Raw genomic sequence first — 22370 nt, forward strand, 5'->3', positions numbered from 1 at the left:
AGGCTAAGGAAGACGAAGGTCTCTCTCACAGGGCAGCGCTGAGACTAGAATGAAGTAAGAAGTGATCGATCGTCTCCCGTACGAGGGGGTAGTGCAGCTTATATAGGCGCTGGCACTTTACATAGAAGTCCCTATGACCTATTGGCCGGCTTGGCCGGCTTCGGATTCCGCTCCTTCCCGAGGAGTTGACGTCAGGAGCCGTTGAGGCCTCGTGGCCTGTCCCATCCGCCTGCCCGAGTCAGCGGTATGGAGAGGAAGAGTCTCTGTCGCCATCATGCCCTGTAGCCGGTACGGACCGACGTACGCCATGATGGCCTGTCCGGCGCGTGGCACTATTGCTCCACAGTGCCCCTTACTTTACGGGAGATGAGGTCAGCGTGGACCGTTGAATCCGGACCACCTACCCAGTTCCTTCTCATGCAAGACTCGCCAGCCTCGAGTCGGTCTGGAGTGTAAGAACCCAGTCGGATATGGCTTGTAGAAGCCGGCCCAGCCACAGCGCATACGGCCGTTGCCAGGACGACTAGAACTTAGAGCCAGCCGGCTTCCGAGGCAGCCGGCCACGGCTCCAGCCGGCTGCTCCTCAGCCGGCCTTTGCCGCGAGCCAGCCAACCTCAAGCCGGCTGCTCCGCATCCATTGCCCTACCCGGGGTCTTCCCCCGACAATATCAACATTTGACTCACTGGAAACAAAGTTCACTCCAACAAAACATTTTTTTATTCATGTGGAAGCAATATTGAGATCTTTGGAAACATAATCTGATTTATAAGGAAGCGTGTGTGGCATCTGATTCTTCTTGCATATTTGTTTCCATATAACCATGGTATCAAATTTCAGTTAATTAGCGTGAGAAATTAACTCAGACATGATTTAAGGGACCAGTTTTTTTTACGTGATTTAAGGCCGGGAGTAGGTTTAGCAAGCAGCAAAGCAGGCAACCCACGCGGATGGTCTACAGGCCCTTAATCACACGGTTCAAACTAAAAGATCATACGGCGCTGGGATAGTCCGATGGGAAGCCAGGATCGGCGTCCGATTCCTAGCGCTGCCCGAAAGAAAAACCAATGCAACACAGTTTGTATACAAAAAACACACACTAGTTTTCCTTAACGCGAGGATAATTTAGAGAGACAGAACAATATACCGTCGTAATACATACCCATCCTGTTTCTGCCAGGAAATATAATCATTACAGAACCATCAACGATGGCATAAAACCTGTCCAGTTATAGTCCTAGCTTCATCTAGCCGAGGGACCAAATGTGGACATCAAGGCTGTAGAACTATCACTTGCGGGGCTTACCCTGACGCCACTATCCTCGCGAGCTTCCTCCAATGCCAGGCTGTCCTTCAACTGTGCCACCACGGTGGCCATTGTTGGCCTACGATCAGAAGTATCTGCTGTACATGCCATGGCGGTGTCGATTACTTTCCACATGGAGGTAACCTCGTAGTTATTACTGAGCCGCTCATCAGCAACCGAGCTGATGTTACCAGTGGTGATCTTCTGTTTCACGCGCTGAACAATGTGTCCATGCCCTGGCATCATCGGAGCCTCGCCAGTAACTATCTCCAGTAGAACAACACCAAAGCTGTAAACGTCGCTGCTCTCAGTGAGCCTGCCTGTGTGGAAGTACCTAAAAAAAGTAGATGAGTCACATAGAAAAACTAAATCTGGATGAAGCGATTAAGACAATACCATCAATTTATCAGTTCTCTTTTTTACCCTGGTAAATTGAACTGGTTTACTTCTCATTATATGCTAAGAGTGCACAAACGTTATAATACGCATGAAGAGACTTACTCTGGGTCGAAGTAACCTGGTGTTCCAGCCGCATTAGTTGATACGTGAGTCTGTATTTCACTGATATAGGTTTTGCAAAGTCCAAAATCAGCTACTTTCGCCCGCAGATTTTGACCTAATAGGATATTGCCGGTCTTCACATCCCTATGAATGATTGGAAAGCTGCATCCCTTGTGCAGGTAATCTAGGCCTACGCATATCACAACAAGTCCGAGAAAACTAGTGAGAATAAAAAAAAAAGAGCTATAACATATATGCTTAAGGAAACAATAACTTTTCATTACATCATACCTTGCGCAGCTTCAAGCACAACCCGTACGCGTGTTGCCCAGTCCAAGGTTTCATCTCCATTTATCCCTTCATATATGATCATAGTAACGGTTAGAACAGTACCGACAAATTTATATGTGCTACAACTTATCAAGTCCCCATTGGCCAATGGTTTCGGTTCATGTATGTTTTCTCACATTAATAGTGCAATGACCAGTGACGCACATCTTTTAGCTAAATTGTGCACTGAGTTCTCTGATCGCTCTGTGTGGTGAAATGTTTTCCCGGATGGTATTCGGAATTTATTTGTAATGACATTATAATTATGTGATCAATAAAGTGCACACATTCTGTAAAAGAATGATATGTCAATGTTTGCGCATCTGTGCAATAATTGTTTGTTTGCAATTCAATTACTCTCTTTTGCGTTAGAAATTGAATAGCTTAGTTGAAATAAGGGTGTTACTTTATCAACCAACGAGAAATATGAACTTTATTTTGGGTGAGAAGCAATATGCAACTAAGAGTAGCTGTTACCAAGAGAATGCACCTCTAGCATGCACGGGAGATAACGTACACGCAGACACCATCCATTGATAGAATACGTATCCGATCCTCCTCTCCCGCCGCCGCCACGAGACCGCGTCATGGACACCGCGCTAGCCGCCTCGGTGACCACCACCGGCGCGCTCACCGTCTCCACCATGCCTGCAACGGTGACCACGACTGTTGGCGCCGGCAGCTCCGCGGCCTCGCCCATCATCTCCCTGGCGCCGGCACTCACCATCAAACTCACCGGAGAGAACTATCTCTTTTGGAGAGCCCAGGTTGCTCCCCTGCTCCGGAGTCATCTTCTCATGGGCTTCGTCGACGGCACGACGCCATGCCCTGCTACTCACCTCACCGTGCCTGATGGCGATCGCACGGTGCAGCAGCCAAATCCCACGTACCAGCAGTGGGTACAGCAGGATCAATCCATCCTGTCAGCCTTCGTGTCTTCCATGACCGAGGGAGTCATCGGGATGATCCTCTTCGCCTCCACCGCGCGTGAAGCCTGGGAGACGCTCAGCGGCGCCTTCGCCTTCGTCTCCATCGCGCTCTCATCTGGGATCCGTCAGCAGATGGATGATCTCAAGAAGAACCAGTTGTTCGTCAACGTGTACTTTCACCAGATGAAGTCATTGGCGGACTCTCTCACCAGCATCGGGCAACCTCTGCGAGACGAGGAGTTCGTCTCCTACCTCCTCGCCGGTCTTGACAAAGACTACGATGCCCTCTATCATGTGGTTAATTCACGTACTACATGTATTCCGATTCGTGATCTTTTCTCTCAGCTCCTCGCCACGGAAATCTACCCTAATATGTGTCCCCTATACATATATGATATGGAGAGGCCGGCCGGTTGAGCTGTGCAATCCACCCAAATCAATCTACCCTAAACTTCTTTATCCATTCCATTTGAGATTATGTCCTAGCACACTCTATCCTATTGTGTGCTCAACATTAATTAATTTTTATGGTGTGACCGCAAACCGCATGCAAAAATCTTCATGTTCATTCTGCCACTGCGTAGCACTATCTCTCCACTCACCGCCCCCACCCCCCCATATGTTTTTTATTGGATTCTAAAGCTTATCTATATCTTATCTTTTAAATTAGTAGTCTAATTCATGTTCTAACTGCATATTTGTGTTCCAAATGACCAGGACTTTGAAACAAGAACAATTTTGAATATATTCTGACAAGTTTTAAAATGTGAATTGTTAAACATGATGAAACTCTCTGAAACTTGGTGAAACTCCATGTATAAATGAAAAATAAAGTTCTGCGATAAACTACATTAAATTTTAAATATATTCAATATAACTAGATTTATATGTATGTCACATTGCTTCCTTACTTTTTCCATGGTTTCATAAAATTCTATCAAGTTTCACTAAGTTCCAACCATCAAAATTTAAAATTTATCTAAATATACTCAATATAACTAGATTTATATAGTTTTCCAATAACACAACAAAACTCATTTATACGGTCTCTTTGGATACAGTTTGTAGCATTGTTACAAATTCGTGTACACCTGTATGAAACTGTTTGAACCATACTGACTCATGTCTGTAGCATACTGACACACAATGATTCACTTTGAAACACTACTAAGTTGGATCTGAAATTATCAAACATTTAAGAATATCATATGAATATATCAAACAATATACTCACAAAACTTGTCGGAGGACAATGGACCTCGATAAAATAAAAACACTTAATCCTAGTGACACACTATTTTGAACTTATTATTCAAAAAGATGAATCCAAATAAACTGTTTTGAAACTTTTGTAGTATATTATAATACAACGATGCACATTATCCCACAATGTAACATTATGACACACTATAGTACACGCACATACAATAAACTCTCTTGTGCATGCAAAATAAAATATGTGACCACAAAACACAACAAGCTTAAGAAAATCTTGTTTCATAAAGTTTCATCAAGTGTCACATTTAGAAATTTATGATTTGTCAAAATATCTCCACTGTCTGTCTTATTTCGAAGCTCTCATTACTAGTAACTCGAATGTTCAAACGGATCATAAGTTGGATTTCATATTCAAAAGCTATGGAGGTTTCCAAGTTCAGAAACGGATTAATATGAATTCATATGTGGAGATGAATGGGCACTCTACACCCATGCACACGGTATAACCCTTGCATGGTAGAAACGCCACTCTCTTGTTACTGAGAACTGTAGGCATTTCAAAGGAATCAAATGTAGATAGCCTACTGAAATATCTTAAAACCACTCAAGATAGCATCTCAAGTTCAATATGTACAGTTTGTATTGGAGTTTAAAGAAAGCTACAAAGTTTGTTATAAAATAACCAATACTTTAGGTTTCTAATGGACAAACCTCTCAGATGATCCCAAAGATTGCCTTGAGACATGTACTCATAAACCAGCGCTAAGTGATCTTTTTCCCAGCAGCAACCAACCAAAGAAACTAGATTCCTGTGATGCACCTTTGTCAAGCTATTAACCTATGTAATTTAGTGAGACAAAGGACAAAAGGAAAATTTATTAATATGCATGTAAACTCATAACGACTCACCAAACTTACTTTTCAAACTACAATTTTATTAAACAGTGGAGAAAGTACCTCGGCTAAGAACTCATCAAGCCCATGCGACGATGATTCAGAACGCATCTTGACGGCAACCTCACTATCGTCTTCCAATCGACCGTAATACACGAGCCCAAAACCTCCTTTTCCAAGGAACCGTTCAAACTTATTAGTAAACTTTTCCAGCTCCTTGTATGTGAATTGACGATTCTCAGTATTTTGGAGGTGATTCCCATGACCTTTTGTACTTAATGGAGCACTCTGAAGCTCGAACTCTATATGAGGATCTTGCACAGAGACTGTTGAACAAATGTCAGTTATATACAGAAGCAACAGATATATAGAGTAAAGCTTAATAACCAATGGATGTAATTACAAGTTATTAAAAGAGAGGAGCGTACTCACTTTTGGGCTTTCTCTTTCCTCTCCAGATCAAACATGAAAGAACAAGTACAACCACTACAACCAGGGGAACCACAACTGAAATAGACACGATAATTTTTCTATTTTTTGATGGAGGCGGACTCATTGTTATATTGCACATATCTTCGCCAGATTCAGATCTGAAATAGTGAAGTTACATCAAACAATTTTCTACAAAAAATAATCTTAAACAACCAGGTGCCTAAAAATGATATAGGAAAAAATCATTAAAGTACAATTCTAATGCATGTTTATAAATAAAGAAACCTGATGAAGAAGACCCAAACCTGAAAACGAGTGGTCCACCATTCTTTTTACAGAGGGTATACGGAATTGGGCCATTCAAACTATTGCCAGACAAATCGCTGCAGAAAGTGACATGCAGTTTTAGACACGCAGCAATAATTTATAGCATTATAACAAATGCAGCAAAATCTATTCAGATAGAAGCAAACTCAAGTGGATCATATTGGTGTACTTAACTAATGACTACAGCCTACATGTAAGAGGGATACCCCAGTCATGTCAAATGTAAATCTCAGATATTGTGGATAATCGAGAAATAACATGGAAGACATGTATGATGCCCTTTATGCACCACCCCACATTCCACTAATCATCTAGCAAGATAAAGTGCTATGGAGTGGAAACATGTGTGTATGAAAAGGTCTTTTAACTTTTTTTGTCTCAGTTTTGTATATGTACCATAAACATAGGCATCCTCATTATCTGATATACTTACAGTAATTGGAGTTCCGTGAGCAACGCGAAACTATTAGATATTGATCCAGTCAAGTTACTATTTGACAGATCCCTGCACACGACAGTTAACATCCAAAATAAGACGAGTACATATTTGGACATGCAACATGAAAGACCATCAACATAGTACTCAGTACTCACAGAGATATTATCCTTGTAGGGTTGTCAGCTGAGTTGCTACATTTCACGCCATTCCATGCATAGTTGCCTAGAAAACATGGATCACCATTCCAGTTTTTCTTTACTCCATACTCGTATTTGATGGCCATCATTGCGTCGACTACCATGAAAAAGTGAAAAGGAGGGAGTTGTGAGAAAAAAAAACTATTTGGCCGTACTCGAGAGAAAGAACTGTTGGACCATAGAATGTAAATATGTAGTTTCAAGAGGTTCGTCAGGCCAACTGCATCCACACAAAATGACCACAAAACTCTGACACTTTAACACGCATTACAAAACTTAAGCTCACCACCATACCATAGTTAAACTCTGTGCGCAATTCAACCTTAAGTGACGTGGTGGTATCAACTTTGTATTGAGACAACCCTATAGCGCCATTTCATCAAACACCTTGACAGCATGGGGAGCAGTGGCAAGGCCCCAATGTATTTTGCGTCCGCAGGTTTGCCTATGCGCGCATGTGGGAGGTGCCCTCGCCGCTGGCGCTGCGATTAGCGCCTACAATGGTAGCACAAATGTGGTGGGCCTATTTTGCTCTTCCTGTTTGCCTACACCGTGCGGGCCAATGCATTCCGCATCAACGCCTCACCGGCAGGCCACCGCAACAGCTGTGCATATTTTATGAGAGGATGCACTGCCTAAGGCCAAACGGAGGACGGAACCTCAGGGGTGAAGCACACGAAATTATCCTCATGACGAGACAAACAGAACAGACAGTTCTTTTTCGCTGTCCAGATTCACCGGGAGCAAAGGTTGAGTCGTACAGAGAAGGAGGAAAACATGGCTAAATGCACGGTGAATATGGAATGGCAAATCATCTGACCATTTGTAGCTAATCCAACGGCTTGGATGGAAATTTGCTGATTTGCAGAACTAGCACATTTTCACGTGATACGTTCCCCACCAGGCCACCATCAGCCCCTTTCATATTTTCTACTCTTTCTACCTTTGTCTTTGCTCCACACAAGAATAGTTTGTGCTTACTGCTTCCTACTATACTGCGATCCGGACGTTCTAGTTGGCGAGTATCTCCTTCCACTTGACGTCATACTTGTCATTTCTCCCGGCGGCGTGCACCCTCGCGTCGACCCAGCACTTGTTGAAGAACGCCTACAACCTTTCGGCGGGATGGTCCGTCTTCTTCAGTTCTTTCAGCTTCTTTTGGACGAGCTCGGGGCGGCCTGCCGGCGCGGCAGGGGATGGAGAGTGGGTTGTACTGCTTGTCCTTGTTCCTCGCGAGGTTCCGACACACGTCCGCCCACTTCTCGCAATTCTCGATGAAGGAGAAGATATTGAGGTACTTGAACGTCAGGCCGGTGTCGTCGCGGTACATGCCAAAAGCACGACGCATATGCAAGACAGGCCGGCGAAAAAATATTAAACCTCAGCGATCCATGATCGAGGGAGGGCACGGCGAGTCAGCTCACCTTTTGCTCGAAGTCGGCGCCACTATCTGAGCGAGCGTCCATCTCCTTCTGTATGCCATGCCACTTGTTGCACACTATCTGGATGATCTCCCAATGGGTGCTCATCGCCTTGTCGCCGTGCACCATCACCGTCTTGTTCAAGTAGGGATCGACGATCTTAAGTTCGTCGAACGCCAACTTGACCCGCTGCCAATACGTCTCATAATTTTGATTGGCGCCGGTAATACCATTCATGGAGACGGTCTTCCAAGCTTCGGCGAGGCACTCCTCTTCTTTGCTCGTCCATTTTATCCGCGGATCGATCGACGGCGAGTTCTTCTTCCTTTTCTTCTTCCCCTTCCCCATCGTCGTAGGATCAGGCATGTCCTCCTCCTCGCTAGCGGCCTTTCTTCTTCTTCTTCTTCATCGACGTCTTGGGTGCCGTCTCTGAACTCCCCGTTCTGATCATCGACGGAACCCCGCGACGCGATGGCTTCCGTCGCTCTGGCGTCCTCTTGCATGAAGAAAACCAGGCTCGACGCGGCGGCCATGGAGCCCGACGTGATCATCTCGTGCATCACACCGTCGTTTCGCGGCGGCATCCCTCCCAACGATGTGCCCACGCCGTTCCCGTGGTTGGAGAAGGAGAGCGGCCCTCGGCGCAGGGCAGGCGAGATGCCCTCGTATGCGCCCAGGTGGTCGCCGTCGTAGTCCGGTGGCGAAGGCGTAAACCTCTACAGAGGTGTGGACTGGGCGTAGCTGTGGTGGAACACGGCGGGTGACGCCGGTGAGAAGGTCGAAGGGGAGCCAATTGTACCTTGGATTGTCCAGGAACCGGGGAATAGGCCGAGGCGCGGCTGCCCCATGCTCCTAGCCATGGAGACTTGCCTCGCTTGTTCATCCGCCGCCGCCGTAGCCCTCTCTGCCCTGCCGCGAGTTTCGGTCTAGCACCGCTCCACGTCCGCCACCCACCTTGCGTTTGTCCAACCAGGCGGCCTCTCTTTTGGCGCTCGTGGCTTCCTCGCCTTCGGCACACCGTTGTCGGTGATCTTCTTCGGCGGCATGGTGGTGGAAGGGAAGAGGAGGAGCTGCACCTGTGGGAAATGGCGGTAGCTTTTCCGAAATTCGGCGGCAAAAATGGTGATATGCAGCACATTTTGGAGGGAGAACGAAAAAAATTGAGGGAACTAGCCTTTCTGTGGCCGACACCTCGGGCCCGCTCGACGTTTCGCGCGTATTTGTTTCGTCCGGACTCCCCGAGCATGCCTTGGAAGGCCGGGGATGGCCTGGACTCTCCGGATGGATTTTGGCCCTTTTCCGGGGAGGGAAAGAGGAACCCGGGGCGCGGCTAGGCCGAATAACGTCATCTGGATGAAGAAAAAAAAAGGGGGAGGGGGGTGCCGGGGGGCCTCGTCCGGAAGACAGCTGGAGATGCTCTTATATCTCTTCCAGATCAGTGGTGACTAACAACAGATGCATACCATTGTGTTATTATTCAGTAGTATGTCATGTACGAGCTACTTGGTATAGGAGGGGCTGAGCTCTTGGTGCGTTTTGATCAGGGAAGAGATGAATTGCTGCTACTCGAGTAGAGAGATGTTATATACAGTGGCTTGGCTCAGCTGATTTGAGAAAGAAGAGAGAGCCGAAATGAGATTCATTGGTATTCATAATTAACGGACAGGAAGAGATGAATTGCTGCTACTCGCAAAAAAAACGGATAGGGAGTTAAAAGATTAATTAACGGTGCTTTGATACTGATTACTATTACTATTACTATTTCTGCTACGTTTTGCTGCTGCCAGTATGTTCAACCGACTATCATTGTTGTATAAAGGAGCAGCAAGGTGTGGTCACCGGCTTTTTTTTTTTTTTTTTTTTTTGAACAAGAGGTCACCTGCTTCAACTGACCGTGGCGTTTGCAGCTTGAATTTTGGAACGAAGCTGGCCAGTGTTTATGAAGGGTTAGCAAAAGAGATCAATCGTCAACTTTTAATCTCTCCAGGTTGCAAGTTACAACCACACTGCATTAGCATATTTTCCTCCTTTAAGTTAGTGGATCAGTCTCACCATTGCTGATGCAAGTGTTTTTTTTTTGAAACCGAGGCAAAAGCTTTGCCTTATTCATTAATTAAGTAGAAGGTGCTCAGTTTTTAGGAGAAAACCAGGCAAAAACCATCAATAACCGGGCCAAAGCCACACACAAGCACACACACTCTGCCACAAGGGGCACAACTGCCACAAGGGGCACAACTAGACACCCTGGCTACCCACAAAAGCCAGACAAAGGCGAAGCTCAAGTCGACCTATGCCAAACAGATGACTCCTCGAGGATAGACCGGTAGCTTCCATTCTGAAGACGAGCCCCGGAGAGGAGATGCGCAAGACCTGCGCCGAGTAGGACCTTCACCGAACCGCCCCATGAAGGTCATCGTACACCGCCCAAAGGCAGCTTCGACTTCACAGCAAGAGGAGACCAACACGAAGACACTCGAACACGCCGGAACGGAGCCGACTAACAAGATCTTGCCGCTACCAAACCTTGGTCACCACCATCGTCGTTGCCTCACAAGCCTCCACTCGGAACCCCGCATCTCCGGTCGACCTCCTGCCAACTTAGATGTCGTGTGCGTCCAGCCCGCCGGGGCGCGCGAAGAGGATCACCGGCTTCAAGACGACGCCCTCAAGAGGGGAGACGACGATGAAACGACGTTGTCGTCCAATCCCGCAAAGCGGGATCAAGTCTTTCACCCAGAGCCGTGAACCCGAGGGTAGCAAAGGTCGGACTGCTCCACGACCGCCCCCCAAGGAGGACGACGACATCCACGGACGCCGCGCGGTCAAGCTTTCGCCCGGAGCAAACGAGCCTCTACATCCCCACGCGGCCGGACAGCAAGACGGAGACCGAAGCGCCGCCAGCCCGCACGCCACGGACGCACACCTCTTGTGCGGCAACAGCGCCACCGCCACACGAGAGCCACCGCCGCCAAACCAGACCGAGGAGCTCGGCGAGCTCCGCCGCCACCGACCGCACCACGCGGGGTTGATGCCGAGCGGCACCACCGCCGTCGGCCGAGCTCACCGGCGCAGAGCGCCGCGGGCGCCGCCAACCGCCACGGAGAGGGGCTTCGACGAACGCCAACATGGAGATCCAAAATGTAGAGCCAGCGGCCGCAGAAATGCGAGCACCCCGACCAGATTGGCGGCCCCTCGAAACCACCCAGAGCCGCGCCACCGCGGGAGCCCTACACTCTGGCCACTGCCGTAGAATGCCACCACCAGAGCCTGGAGGGAGGGCCGCCACCCCACCACACCAAGCCGGACGAGCCGTCGGGGAAGCCCGTGCCTACTCGTCTTCACGCTGCACCGAGCAGCCATGGTAGCTGAAGCCGCCAGATGCCCGAGCAGCTCTGCCTTGGCCTTGGGCCACCGCGCCGCGCTGCTGAAGGAGCCCGAGCCTCACCCTCCGCCACCGACGGCCGCATAGGCCCTGCCGCCCACACGGCCAGGACGCTGCCACCAACCACCTGCAACGGCCACCACGACTAGGGCCGCCTGCCGACAGGACGGAATCAGGGGCCGCCTCCCCTGCGTGCCCGCGCCAAGGAAAGGAGCTCCTCCGCTCAGGAGCTCACACCACCACGCCACCTTTGGGGCGGGCCCCGCCGCCGCCATGGCCATAGCCAACGACGACGGCGGTGAGGAGGTCAAGAGCGGGAGAGCGGCGCGACGCGAAGTGGGGACGCCCCGGTGCGGCCCTGACGAGCCACACGGGGGCGGAGGCGAAGTTGAAGCCGGTAGAGGATGAGCTTGGAGGTGATGAGCCGACCGCTCGCTCGAAGCCTGGGCGTATCAGCTGGTGCAGAGGAGAGAGGGGACGGAGGGGGTTCCGGATCTGGTCTCGCCGGCCGCTGGGGTGGTGGGAGCAGGGAGATCGGACGGGCGCCAGCGGCGTGCTCTCCGTCAAGCAGCGAGGCAGATCTAGTACTGATGCAAGTGTGAAAGAGGTGTGCCGCCGCCAATTCTCATACCCAGTATGTTAAATTCATGATGAAGCCGTGATCATCTTGATCTGATACCTATCTATTATTTAAAATAATATCGACACTGTACATGTGTATTTCTAACTTGATTATCTGTTGTACAGAAGGTGAGCCAGTTATGGTGGCCTCAAACAACATAAAAGAATACATGAAGTGACTTTTTGCGACACGCCCCAGATTTATCTTATGATTAATTACTTTATAAGTTTTATTATAAAATAGAATTTTTTCACCCGGTGTAACGCATGGGCAAATGTCCTAGTATATGTTTATATAAAACCGTGAGGTGACCGAGCTTAATACTATATCTGTAAAATTATTTTTTTGAGCTCCCAAGTTACCAATATGTGCGCAGATAAAGTATTTACCTCCAGAACAGAATAGAGAAACTAACTATGAGGTATAGAGAAAGGGGAGACAACTCACAATCGTTGGAGAACGTTCTTGGAGTGATGATAGGAATGAGTTTGTATAACTCGAATGCACTGATCATGGGGGGCAGCACGGAGACATTGGTGGCAGCAAGAGTGATATTAAAGTTGCCATCGGTGGTGTTGGACCAGCCAGGATTCTGCACACTAGAAGCAGCCATGTATTTGGGGCTATAGTTCTCGAGCTTTCCATTATTGATGTAGACGTCGAATTGCCGCAACTGGCTCTTTTGGAAGTCGGTGAAGTGGAGGAACAATCTGAACATCAACGACGGGTTGTACCCTTTCTGCAGGAAAACATTTAGCACCGTGCCATTGCCGGCAGTAGTAATGGCTGTCTGAAGAATGCGGCTGGGTACCGCGAAGCTTCCCTGATCCTTCTGGGCAATGGTATCTTGGGTGGAAAGGTTTTTCCACGAAGGGTTGGGGCTCAACGGTATCCAATATCGGTCGTATGGATCATCGGGAAACCTTCATGAAAAAGGGCAGCCCATCATTGAGAATAAACAGAAGTAGGTCTAACACTATCCCGACAACACCACCACAAAATTTAGTGGGTGAGTGTTTAATTAATATATATGTTTCTCCAAGATATATGTGCAAACATTCCATTAAAGGGTCACACATAAGTTCCACGCACATGTTCCAGAGAGATTTCAGCATTTGGGTTCCTACACATTTCAAGTTTCACAAAGTTTGTCGACACGGGAAATTTTAACTTTTGAGAAAGGAAAACTCTATTGATCAACCGACTAAAGCATCAGCTGGTTCCACACGGCATTGTTTCTGTCCCGCGTCGCACTTAGATGGACATGCCTACTCGCATCAAACCGCCGGCCCACGGTCCACTCACCCAGCGGGCCCTTCCCTTGTCTCTAGTGCTACCTGATTGATCCAAAACATATACTCCATATTTAACAATCGTACGTGTGGTCCCAGGTGTTTGCTCCGTGTAGCACTCATTGCGGTGGAAGTAGCTAGCTAATGTATGTAGCGATCTCTCTCTATCTCTATCGCTACGTACATTAGCTATCTATGAACATTTTTTTGCTACGCTAGGGTGTTCAAATTGTTACAATATTTTTTTGCTATACTTCTTAAGTTTTTTGCAGCTTTCATAGAAAACTAAGATTTCGTTGGTTACACTTAACCTTTTTTACATGTACATGTTAAAAATGTTGTACTACTATTTTGAATGGTTTTGACAAAATAGGGAAGAAAATTAAAATTTGTTGGATAAACAAAAAAAAATTGTTATGCGGGGATGTTTAAATGTTTTAAAACTATTTTGAATGATTTTGACATGACCGTGGAGAAAATATAATTTGTTGGACAGGTATACATTTTTTGTGACAAGGGAGTGTTAAAAATGTGTAAGATTATTTTGAATGATTTTGACAGGATCATATTGATTGGGTTTTACGTGTCATTCTCATCTTATTGAGTAAGCAAGATTCAACTTGGACGACTTACCATCACCTAATAAGCACCAACATGCAATGCTTACAGGCATGCATATGGCCCACCTGCCCTGCGCTTGCGAATATGTCATGTGATCGATACCAACACGTGAGCCTCTTTTGATTTGACTTGCACTAGCCCAGACAATGAATCTCCATTCTTCTCTCTCCAAAAAAGAATAGCACAGGTTTGGAAAAGCAACGTGGGGTAGCATAGCATGTCTACCGTAGCGTCCGAAAGAATGACTCCGCATAATGGATTCCAAAAGCGACATCTCGCGTTGGACCGAACACGCTTCAGGTCAACTGTCAAACCGACTGATGCATCAGCTAGCTGACGCCTAGCGCGCATCTCAAAAAATATTTTAAAGATTTACATACATGTGGACTGAATACAAATTCCATAGTTCAAAGTTTGAATAAAATTTGGAGTAGTTCAAAAAATATTATAGAATTCTACCTACTGATGAATAGAGAGTGAACAGAGCACCGTAGTTTAGAAAGCCAATCACCAAGTTTGTCGTTGCAATCCTACCTAAATGTCCGCCCTAATCATGTGATATGTTTCCCTTTGTAACATGATCTAGGGTAGAGCTAGGGCTTAAGATGTTTAGAACTCTATCAAAAGTAGCTGGAAAGAATCAATCACCAAGTTTGTCGTTGCAATCCTACCTAAATGTCCGCCCTAATCATGTGATATGTTTCCCTTTGTAACATGATCTAGGGTTGAGCTAGGGCTTAAGATGTTTAGAACTCTATCAAAAGTAGCTGGAAAGAATCAAGGCACTTTCATGAAAGGAAGGGACATCCATGACAGTTTCAAACTAGGAAAATAATCAATTAAATTCCTAAGGATAGCATGATCCTAAAGCTATACATATCTAAGACCGTGGCAGTTTCTTCTAGAAATCCTGCAGCATAAGGGTTTCGGTCGTTGATGGATCAATTGGATGGTCATGCTTCTGTCATCTGCATCCACAAGAATCTTGCTCAACGGAATTCCAGGCACCAAAATCTGGCACGCAAGGGGTTTAAGACAGGGAGACGCTTTTATGTTATATGCTATTTATTTTTGTAATGGTGGCTCTCACTCTTCTATTCACCAAGGCCGGAGAAAACAGAGTGCTTACTCCCTTCCCGAGGGTGCAAGACGCCCCACAAAGGCTTTAAGTTTATGCGGACGATGTGATCATGTTCCTCAAAACCTCGGGTGTGGACGCAACTGCTGTAATATCCTTGTTGGATATATTTGGTGAAGCATTAGGCTTGAAATGCAATCTAGGCAAAAGCTCGATATCCCCGATATATTGTGAAGAGGGAGTGATCAAGATAATCAGCGAGGTTCTGAATTGTCAAATCACTAACATGCCCATAACATACCTTGGGCTTCCTCTCCATTTTAGAAAAGCAAGAAAAGAAGATTTTCAAGCCCTTCTAGATAAGATCAGAAGCATATTGGCTATGTGGAGAACACACATGCTCACTCAAAGTGGGTGATTAATTTTAGTGTAATCCGTGTTGAGCGCCATGGTCATATTTCAATTGATGTCTTTGGATCCGCCCCTGTGGGTTCTGAAGGCAATCGAAAAAATCCGAACAACCTTCCTATGGAAGGGCACGAACACATTTAAAGGTCGACATTGTCTAGTTAACTGGAAGGTTGTATGCCACCCAAAATCCAATGGTGGGTTGCGCATTTTAAACCTTGAACACATGAGTATGACCATGCGGGTGCGCTGGGCGTGGAACACGCGTGTTGGAGATTTCAAATCCTGGTGGTCTGTGGCCACTCCAATGAAAGAAGATGACAGAAACCTCGTTAATGCTGTTACACACATGGTTGTAGGAAATAGCAAAAGGTGCTTATTCTGGACATATAATTGGATAAATGGCAAAACCATTGAGGACATTGCGCCTGATATATATATCATTTGATAAACCCCCTAACCAAGGCGAGAAGGACAGTTGCGGAAGCGGTTGCTAACGGAGTATGGATTGATGACATTAAGAAACCTATTAATATTCAGAGCTTTCTTCAGGTAGTTGACATTTGGGAAGGACTGGCCGAGATTCAACTAAACCAAAACTTGGAAGACGCGTGGACCTGGACATGGGATGCAAAAGGATATTTCGCATCCAAATCAGTTTACATGGCACACTATGCTTCTGCAACTCAGTGCGGCTTAGCCAAAAAAAATCTGGAGGTCTTGGGCGCCACTTCACTGCAACTCGGCTTGGCTTTTCATCAGAGAGAGAGTTTGGATTGCAAACAGACTGGCAAAAAGAGGACTTCCTCACAATGATAAATGTGTTTTCTGCAACACTACCGAAGAAGATCCACAACACCTTTTCGTTGGATGTGCCGTGATCAATATCATTTGGAATTCGATCCTAAAACGGGCTGGATTTACCCAAGCTGTACCAATCACCAATCTAGGTCTCAGATCTTGGTGGGTCAGCCCACCTTCAAAATACCGTCAAGAATAAATTCAACACCATAGTCATGCTTGTATCCTAGTCAATATGGCGGGAAAGAAACGGCCAGGTTTTCGAAAATGATTACAAACCTTTGGCCCAGATCTTGGTTCAAATCCAATCAGAAGCTAGGTTATGGGCGACAGCTAGCAAGGGTCGCTTTACTCTGTAGTTCTTTTAGGCAAAACAAGTCGTACACTACAATGGAGTTTGATAGGGACGTCCGTCTCATCTTGGATCAGGTATGCTATTGGTTTTTTCATGGTATTTTATCAACCACTACAAACACATCCAGGCAATGGTAGTTGCAATTTTCTAGCTTATAGAAACAGCTCGTGGTGGAAGTCGTTCGTTTGTGTTATTTTTTTTTTGCGGTTCCTTTTGCTTTTGTTTGTCTATTTTTGGGCTAGGTAGTCTTAGTAGAGGTCGTTTAATCCTTTCGTACTTTTCGTGTACTTTGCCATCTTGATGGCTTTTCCTTCTTAATATGCACATGCAGCTCTTCTGCATGGTTCGAAAAAAAGTACGTGTGTGTACGTATGCTGCAATGTGAAGGATATAATTGCGTTGCCCAACTCTCTTGTTCCCTCCTTCATGGTACCAGTTGTCTTTCAATCTTAAATCTGTCTACACACTTTTCGCCCTCTCTACTCCCATGGAGTCAGCCCCTTCTCCCCTCCCCCCCGCCCCAAATTGGAGGCGCCCATATGCTCCCCACATCCAACCATGTACAAGTCATACTCGATATCAAGGACTCCACATACGCTACATGGCATACGCAATTCATGGTGATATTTCGCAAGATAGGAATCCTCAAGCACAACGACGAATCCTTGAACATGGAGATCATGGCGACCGACATCCCCCTGAACTCAGATCGACCAGTGCATCTTCTCCTGGCTCTATACTACTGTTTCCAGGATGTACTCAACATCATCAGGCAGCCCACCAACACCGCATATCACGTTTGGAGCTCCATAAAGGATCTCTACATCGACAACTGCCTCTAGCATATCGTCTACGCCAAGTAGGAGTTTCATAATCTCATCCATGGAGAGATGTCGATCACGTTCTGCACCCACCTGAACTGCCTCTCTGACACCCTCTGTGATTTCAGCTCTGCAGTGAATTTTATGATGAATTTTTTGATAAAGAAGACTTTTTTGGTCCATCTTATGATAAATGGATATATATAATTATTGGTATCGATACTATCTTGGATGATGGTTTTCTTTTATATTCTACAAATTACTTGTTATAAAAAAATGTGAATTTTAAAACAAAAAACCTCCTATGAAATTACAATATTTTTAGGACCAACTTTTAGAATAATAACGAGTCTTATGTTGGTGATAAACCTATAATGTTTGCTACACTATTTATGTTAATCTTTCTTTAAATATAACGGGAATTTGGATTAAGTTGCTAATCATATGAATAATTATATATTTGATGCAATTTCCTCTATTAACGATGTGTGATTTGCCACTATTACTAGTGATGATGGTCATGATCTAGAATCCAATTATGAAATTTTAACCCTCCTAGTCCCACTTGATAGGAGAAAGTATATATCTTGAGAACAATCTTACTTTTATTCCTAAGTTTGCCTTACATGATATCTGGAGTATTGAATCCTATGGGACTAGCAATTATCAGAAGGGATGTATATACGTTTTTGTTAATACTTTATATTTTCCTTTCCATATATTGTTAATTTCTAAGTGCCAATTAACTATCTATTTGACTTCTTCTAGCTATCCTATTTTCTAAAAAAATATTTTTGCTTACAAGAGGCATATGCTTTGGAAGAGGTTTGAATTAAATGAAATTCATGTTTTGCGGTGTTCTCTGTTTAATGTTTCAAAGTGTTAACATTCATGGTTGATCCATATGAGCAACACTAAAATAAAAATCCTACCTATATGGCTATAAAGAAAGTGATCACTAGAGCTTCTTTTTTAACTCACCCATGTTTTATAATTGTATAGGATTGTTTCTTCTATGTATTATTTGATTGAAGTACCAAAAATATGCATGATAACTAATAGAATCTTGTTTTGTACAGCTTTGTTGTATTTCTGGAATTTCTTTGACTCACTAGAGTCGTGGTAGTATATGATTGTTATACAAAACATGCATCATTATGTCCTTTGTATGGGCAAACGTTTTCGTAGTTTTTCACGAAGTTTAAGTACTCTGATAAAATCAATCTTACCTCTATAGTGAGCTTTTTTTTTCTTATAGTAAGTTGTTAAGGAGTTGTTAGAATGTAGATTAAGGTGATTTCTCTTGGATATACAGTTTCGTCAGATCTAATATCAACACAAGGACGATGATAAGAAAATGAAGAATGATGAAAACCTTAATCGTGGGATTTACCCCAATATTCCCCTTCTTTCTCATATTATTGTGGGTTTGATCACTTTAAACCAATTTTTTATGTACCTCCATGTACATGCAATTCTTGAAGCTTATGGATTTTTTTTATTATAATATATATGGTCAGAATAAAAAGAGAGACAAATGTATTTTGTTATATATCGAATAAAATGAGCTTCAATTGTCAAAATCCTTCAACGTCTAGCTCACCACACCATGCAACGCAACGTGTGTGCATCACGCTTCGTGAACCAATTTAGCTCATATTTTGATGATAGAGAACTTCTTTGGCTCGTACAATAAATCAGTGTGTACGCTGTGAATGCGTATATGCAGGCTTGCCCGTTTGCCGTGATGTTTTCATACTTCCCCAGTTCCCCATCCCGATTACCACATGCTAGCCATTTTGGGGAGCAGACTTACGAAACCCTGTACCAGATATTGTAGCCAAAGATGTCCGATAAGATTGATTGGGTGACTGCTCACTTTTGTTTGATTATATGGACACTGCCTGGCCTGTTTCACAGTCCTATACCCCGGCTCGTCACCACGTCCCTGTCACCAGACAACGACAATGCTCCGGTGGTGGCTTTCATGATTAGTCTGAATTTCAAGTGTTGTTTTGGTGGTTGTTGTATTGTTGTTGCTAGGACTGTAATATTGTAGCGCTATCTTTATTTTTTAGTTTATTTTTCTATTGTTTAGTTGTGTGTATTCGTAATGCTATTAGGGTATTGCGTTGTTGTAGAGGTTGGATGTATTTGAAATTTCCTCTGATATTAACATATTCCTTTTATCAAAAAAAGGTCTGGCTGCTGGATAAAATGACATAGAAGGCCTTCTCTCTCTCTATTCATTTTAGAGACAGAAATAGGAAAATATATGTAATATTTAAATTTGTGATACAAATTTGGCATTAGAGCATGGAAGTGCTCAAGTTTCCTATTTTTCTCGATTTGGATCTACCCTCACAATTGAGCATTAATTCTCTATAAACTGAGAATTAACCCAATTTCCAGTTAGATGATATTATTAAATTTCAGTTGTAACACGTGTTGCAGCTAGCTCATGACTAGCAAAAATACAAAGTAATCCTATGGTTTATATCATTTTCTTGTTGCAAGCAATCTAACGGCATGGGAGCATATTTTTGGTTGCAAACGGTGCCCATGCAGTAAAATTTCAGTTGCAGCCTCATATGCATAAATATCACAACGCAATGAGATTCAGCTAAGAATTAACAAAACCGAAGAAATAAATATCACAATTCAGCAGTATCATAAAACTTTAAACATACCGGCTAAATGTGTCCGCCCCCAAATTTGTCCTGTCATACGTGGACATGGACGCGTTGATTGTGACGCTCGGGTAAAGCGAGGCTCCCAGTGGCCGGAGCTCCACCGTGGTGACAAACGGTGTACCGGTGGCTTTGTTCACCAGACACACAGGCACCCAGCTAGCCCACGCGACGAAGACCGCCTCGGTGTAGTAGTTGACCGTCGACGTCTGGATCATGACTGTGTCCCAGTGGTTGGTTCCCAGGTGCAGGTCGAACCGCACCGACGGCTCAGCGTCGTAGTTCCCGTGGAAGAACTCCATCCGGACCAGGTATTTGTCACCGCTCTTGGTGGGGAGCGTGTAGCAGTTCCGCAACCCGGAAGGGAAGCTCCTAAGCGTTCGTCGAGAGACCTCAAGGCCAGTGCTGCTCACTAGATCGTTGGCAATCCCGTGGTTCTCCCCGCCGTCGACGTAGGGACCGTCGGAGACATAGGTGATCTTTGTGTTCGAGTCCAGGCGGCCGCTGAGTGCGGCGTCCAACCCGCAGTCGATGCTCAGAAAACCTGATTGTCGACACAACCAGGATGAAAAGATCAGTTAGAATATATCGATCAAAAGCCGGCTATTTCAGTCCGTGATGAAAACATCAACATGTGTTGCAGACTTTCAGTGTTGTAGTATACTTGTATGTATGCACTTCGGGTTAAGAGTCTATACTCTATACCTTCCTGACCGGCGGCATGAACTCCCGTGGCTGCTAACACGAATGTACCAAACAAAACAATCAACGCCATTGAAACAACAACTCTACGCTGAATGCGCTACGACACCTGCAAATTGAGCAATGAGTTGCGTGTATATATTGCGCGCTAACTTGAGATGAGACTTGGATGGTCGCGTACGTCAACATGGCTTAATAATAATAAAGGACAATAATTGTAGGTACTTCTCGCTTAATCAACTCACATTTTTTTACATAAATAACTGACATACCTGCTCTCATCCACTGGCCATTTGGTTTTCAGTTATCTCAATTGACGATTTTTTTTGGCTGTGAAGTCCAACTAATTTTTTTTTTACCAAGATGTATATATTTGAGTACCTACTATGATGAGAACATATTCGGCTGCATGCTCGTGGCGCATCCGAGACCACGTTTCAACATCATTTTTGGAAAGAAAAATACATACCTCCTCTCGGCCACTTGGCATTTTATTTTGTTTTCCGTTGGGCCAATTGACCAATTATTTGTTTGCCTGAAGTGAGACTAAATCACATTGACCAAGATGCATATATTTCAGCACATGCTAATTCTATGATAAGAACATATTCGGTCGCAAGCTTAACGAGATGTGTGCCTTCACACTGTGGTCATCATGGGTGCTGTGGGATAAAAGGGGTGCATGTCCCGTATACCGTAGGGATATAGTCTGACCCCACTTATATCCAACAAGTGTTGGATTTTTTCCTAATATAGTTCCAACTCATTTAATTTAGGTCACAATATCTAAAAATCCTAAAGGTTGAGTACCTACTATGATGAGAACATATTCGGCTGCATGCTTATGACGCATCCAGAGACCGGGATTTCAACATCATTTTCAGGAAGAAAAATAAGTACCTCCTCTCACTACAGGAATTGCCGGAGACGTCGACGGCCGGGAGCCCTCGGCGTAGCCACGCCTGGCCCTCGGCGTCTGGGTCCCTCAGCATAGGTAGGTGCGCCGTCGGCGTAGGGCTGGCCCTCGGCGTACGCGTCCTACGCCGACGGCCAGGCGAGCCCCTCAGCGTAGCATCCACGACGGGCCGTTAACGGCGGGCATCATACGCCGAGGGCTATACCGTCGGTGTAGCGCGCTACGTGGCTACGCCGAGGGATATTCGGTTACCCGGTGCAACGCACGGGCACTTTCTTAGTAATAATAAAGGACAATAATTGTAGGTACTTCTCGCTTAATTAACTCACATTTTTTTACATAATTAACTGACATACCTGCTCTCATCCACTGGCCATTTAGTTTTCAGTTATCTCAATTGACGATTTTTTTTGGCTGTGAAGTCCAACTAATTTTTTTTTGACCAAGATGTATATATTTGAGTACCTACTATGATGAGAACATATTCGGCTGCATGCTCGTGCGCATCCGAGACCACGTTTCAACATCATTTTTGGAAAGAAAAATACATACCTCCTCTCGGCCACTTGGCATTTTATTTTGTTTTCCGTTAGGCCAATTGACCAATTATTTGTTTGCCTGAAGTGAGACTAAATCACATTGACCAAGATGCATATATTTCAGCGCATGCTAATTCTATGATAAGAACAT

General features: G+C 45.1%; 1 protein-coding gene across 1 annotated transcript; it reads right to left on the minus strand.

The window, feature by feature from the left end:
- Positions 1 to 1241: 1241 nt before the first annotated feature.
- LOC124656748 (LRR receptor-like serine/threonine-protein kinase IOS1) lies at positions 1242 to 20837 on the minus strand. Its single transcript, XM_047195438.1, has 12 exons — positions 20768 to 20837; positions 20063 to 20606; positions 12444 to 12919; positions 6530 to 6668; positions 6369 to 6440; positions 5914 to 5991; positions 5609 to 5766; positions 5240 to 5502; positions 4994 to 5120; positions 2097 to 2162; positions 1806 to 1995; positions 1242 to 1638 (listed from the first exon to the last, which is right to left on the minus strand). The coding sequence occupies exons 1-12, from the start codon at positions 20835 to 20837 to the stop codon at positions 1242 to 1244; spliced, it is 2580 nt and encodes an 859-aa protein (XP_047051394.1).
- Positions 20838 to 22370: the final 1533 nt, after the last annotated feature.

The sequence above is a fragment of the Lolium rigidum genome, chromosome 5 (assembly GCF_022539505.1).
Source record: "Lolium rigidum isolate FL_2022 chromosome 5, APGP_CSIRO_Lrig_0.1, whole genome shotgun sequence".
NCBI lineage: Eukaryota > Viridiplantae > Streptophyta > Magnoliopsida > Poales > Poaceae > Lolium > Lolium rigidum.

What these genes read in the sequence shown, in the direction of transcription:
- LOC124656748 (XM_047195438.1), bottom strand. Translation starts at nt 20,837, where the DNA reads ATGGCGTTGATTGTTTTGTTTGGTACATTCGTGTTAGCAGCCACGGGA. An exon ending in TCATGCCGCCGGTCAGGAAG is followed by an intron (nt 20,607 to 20,767) that starts GTATAGAGTATA and finishes GTCGACAATCAG; the next exon opens with GTTTTCTGAGCATCGACTGC. An exon ending in CTCACGGAACTCCAATTACT is followed by an intron (nt 5,992 to 6,368) that starts GTAAGTATATCA and finishes CACTTTCTGCAG; the next exon opens with CGATTTGTCTGGCAATAGTT.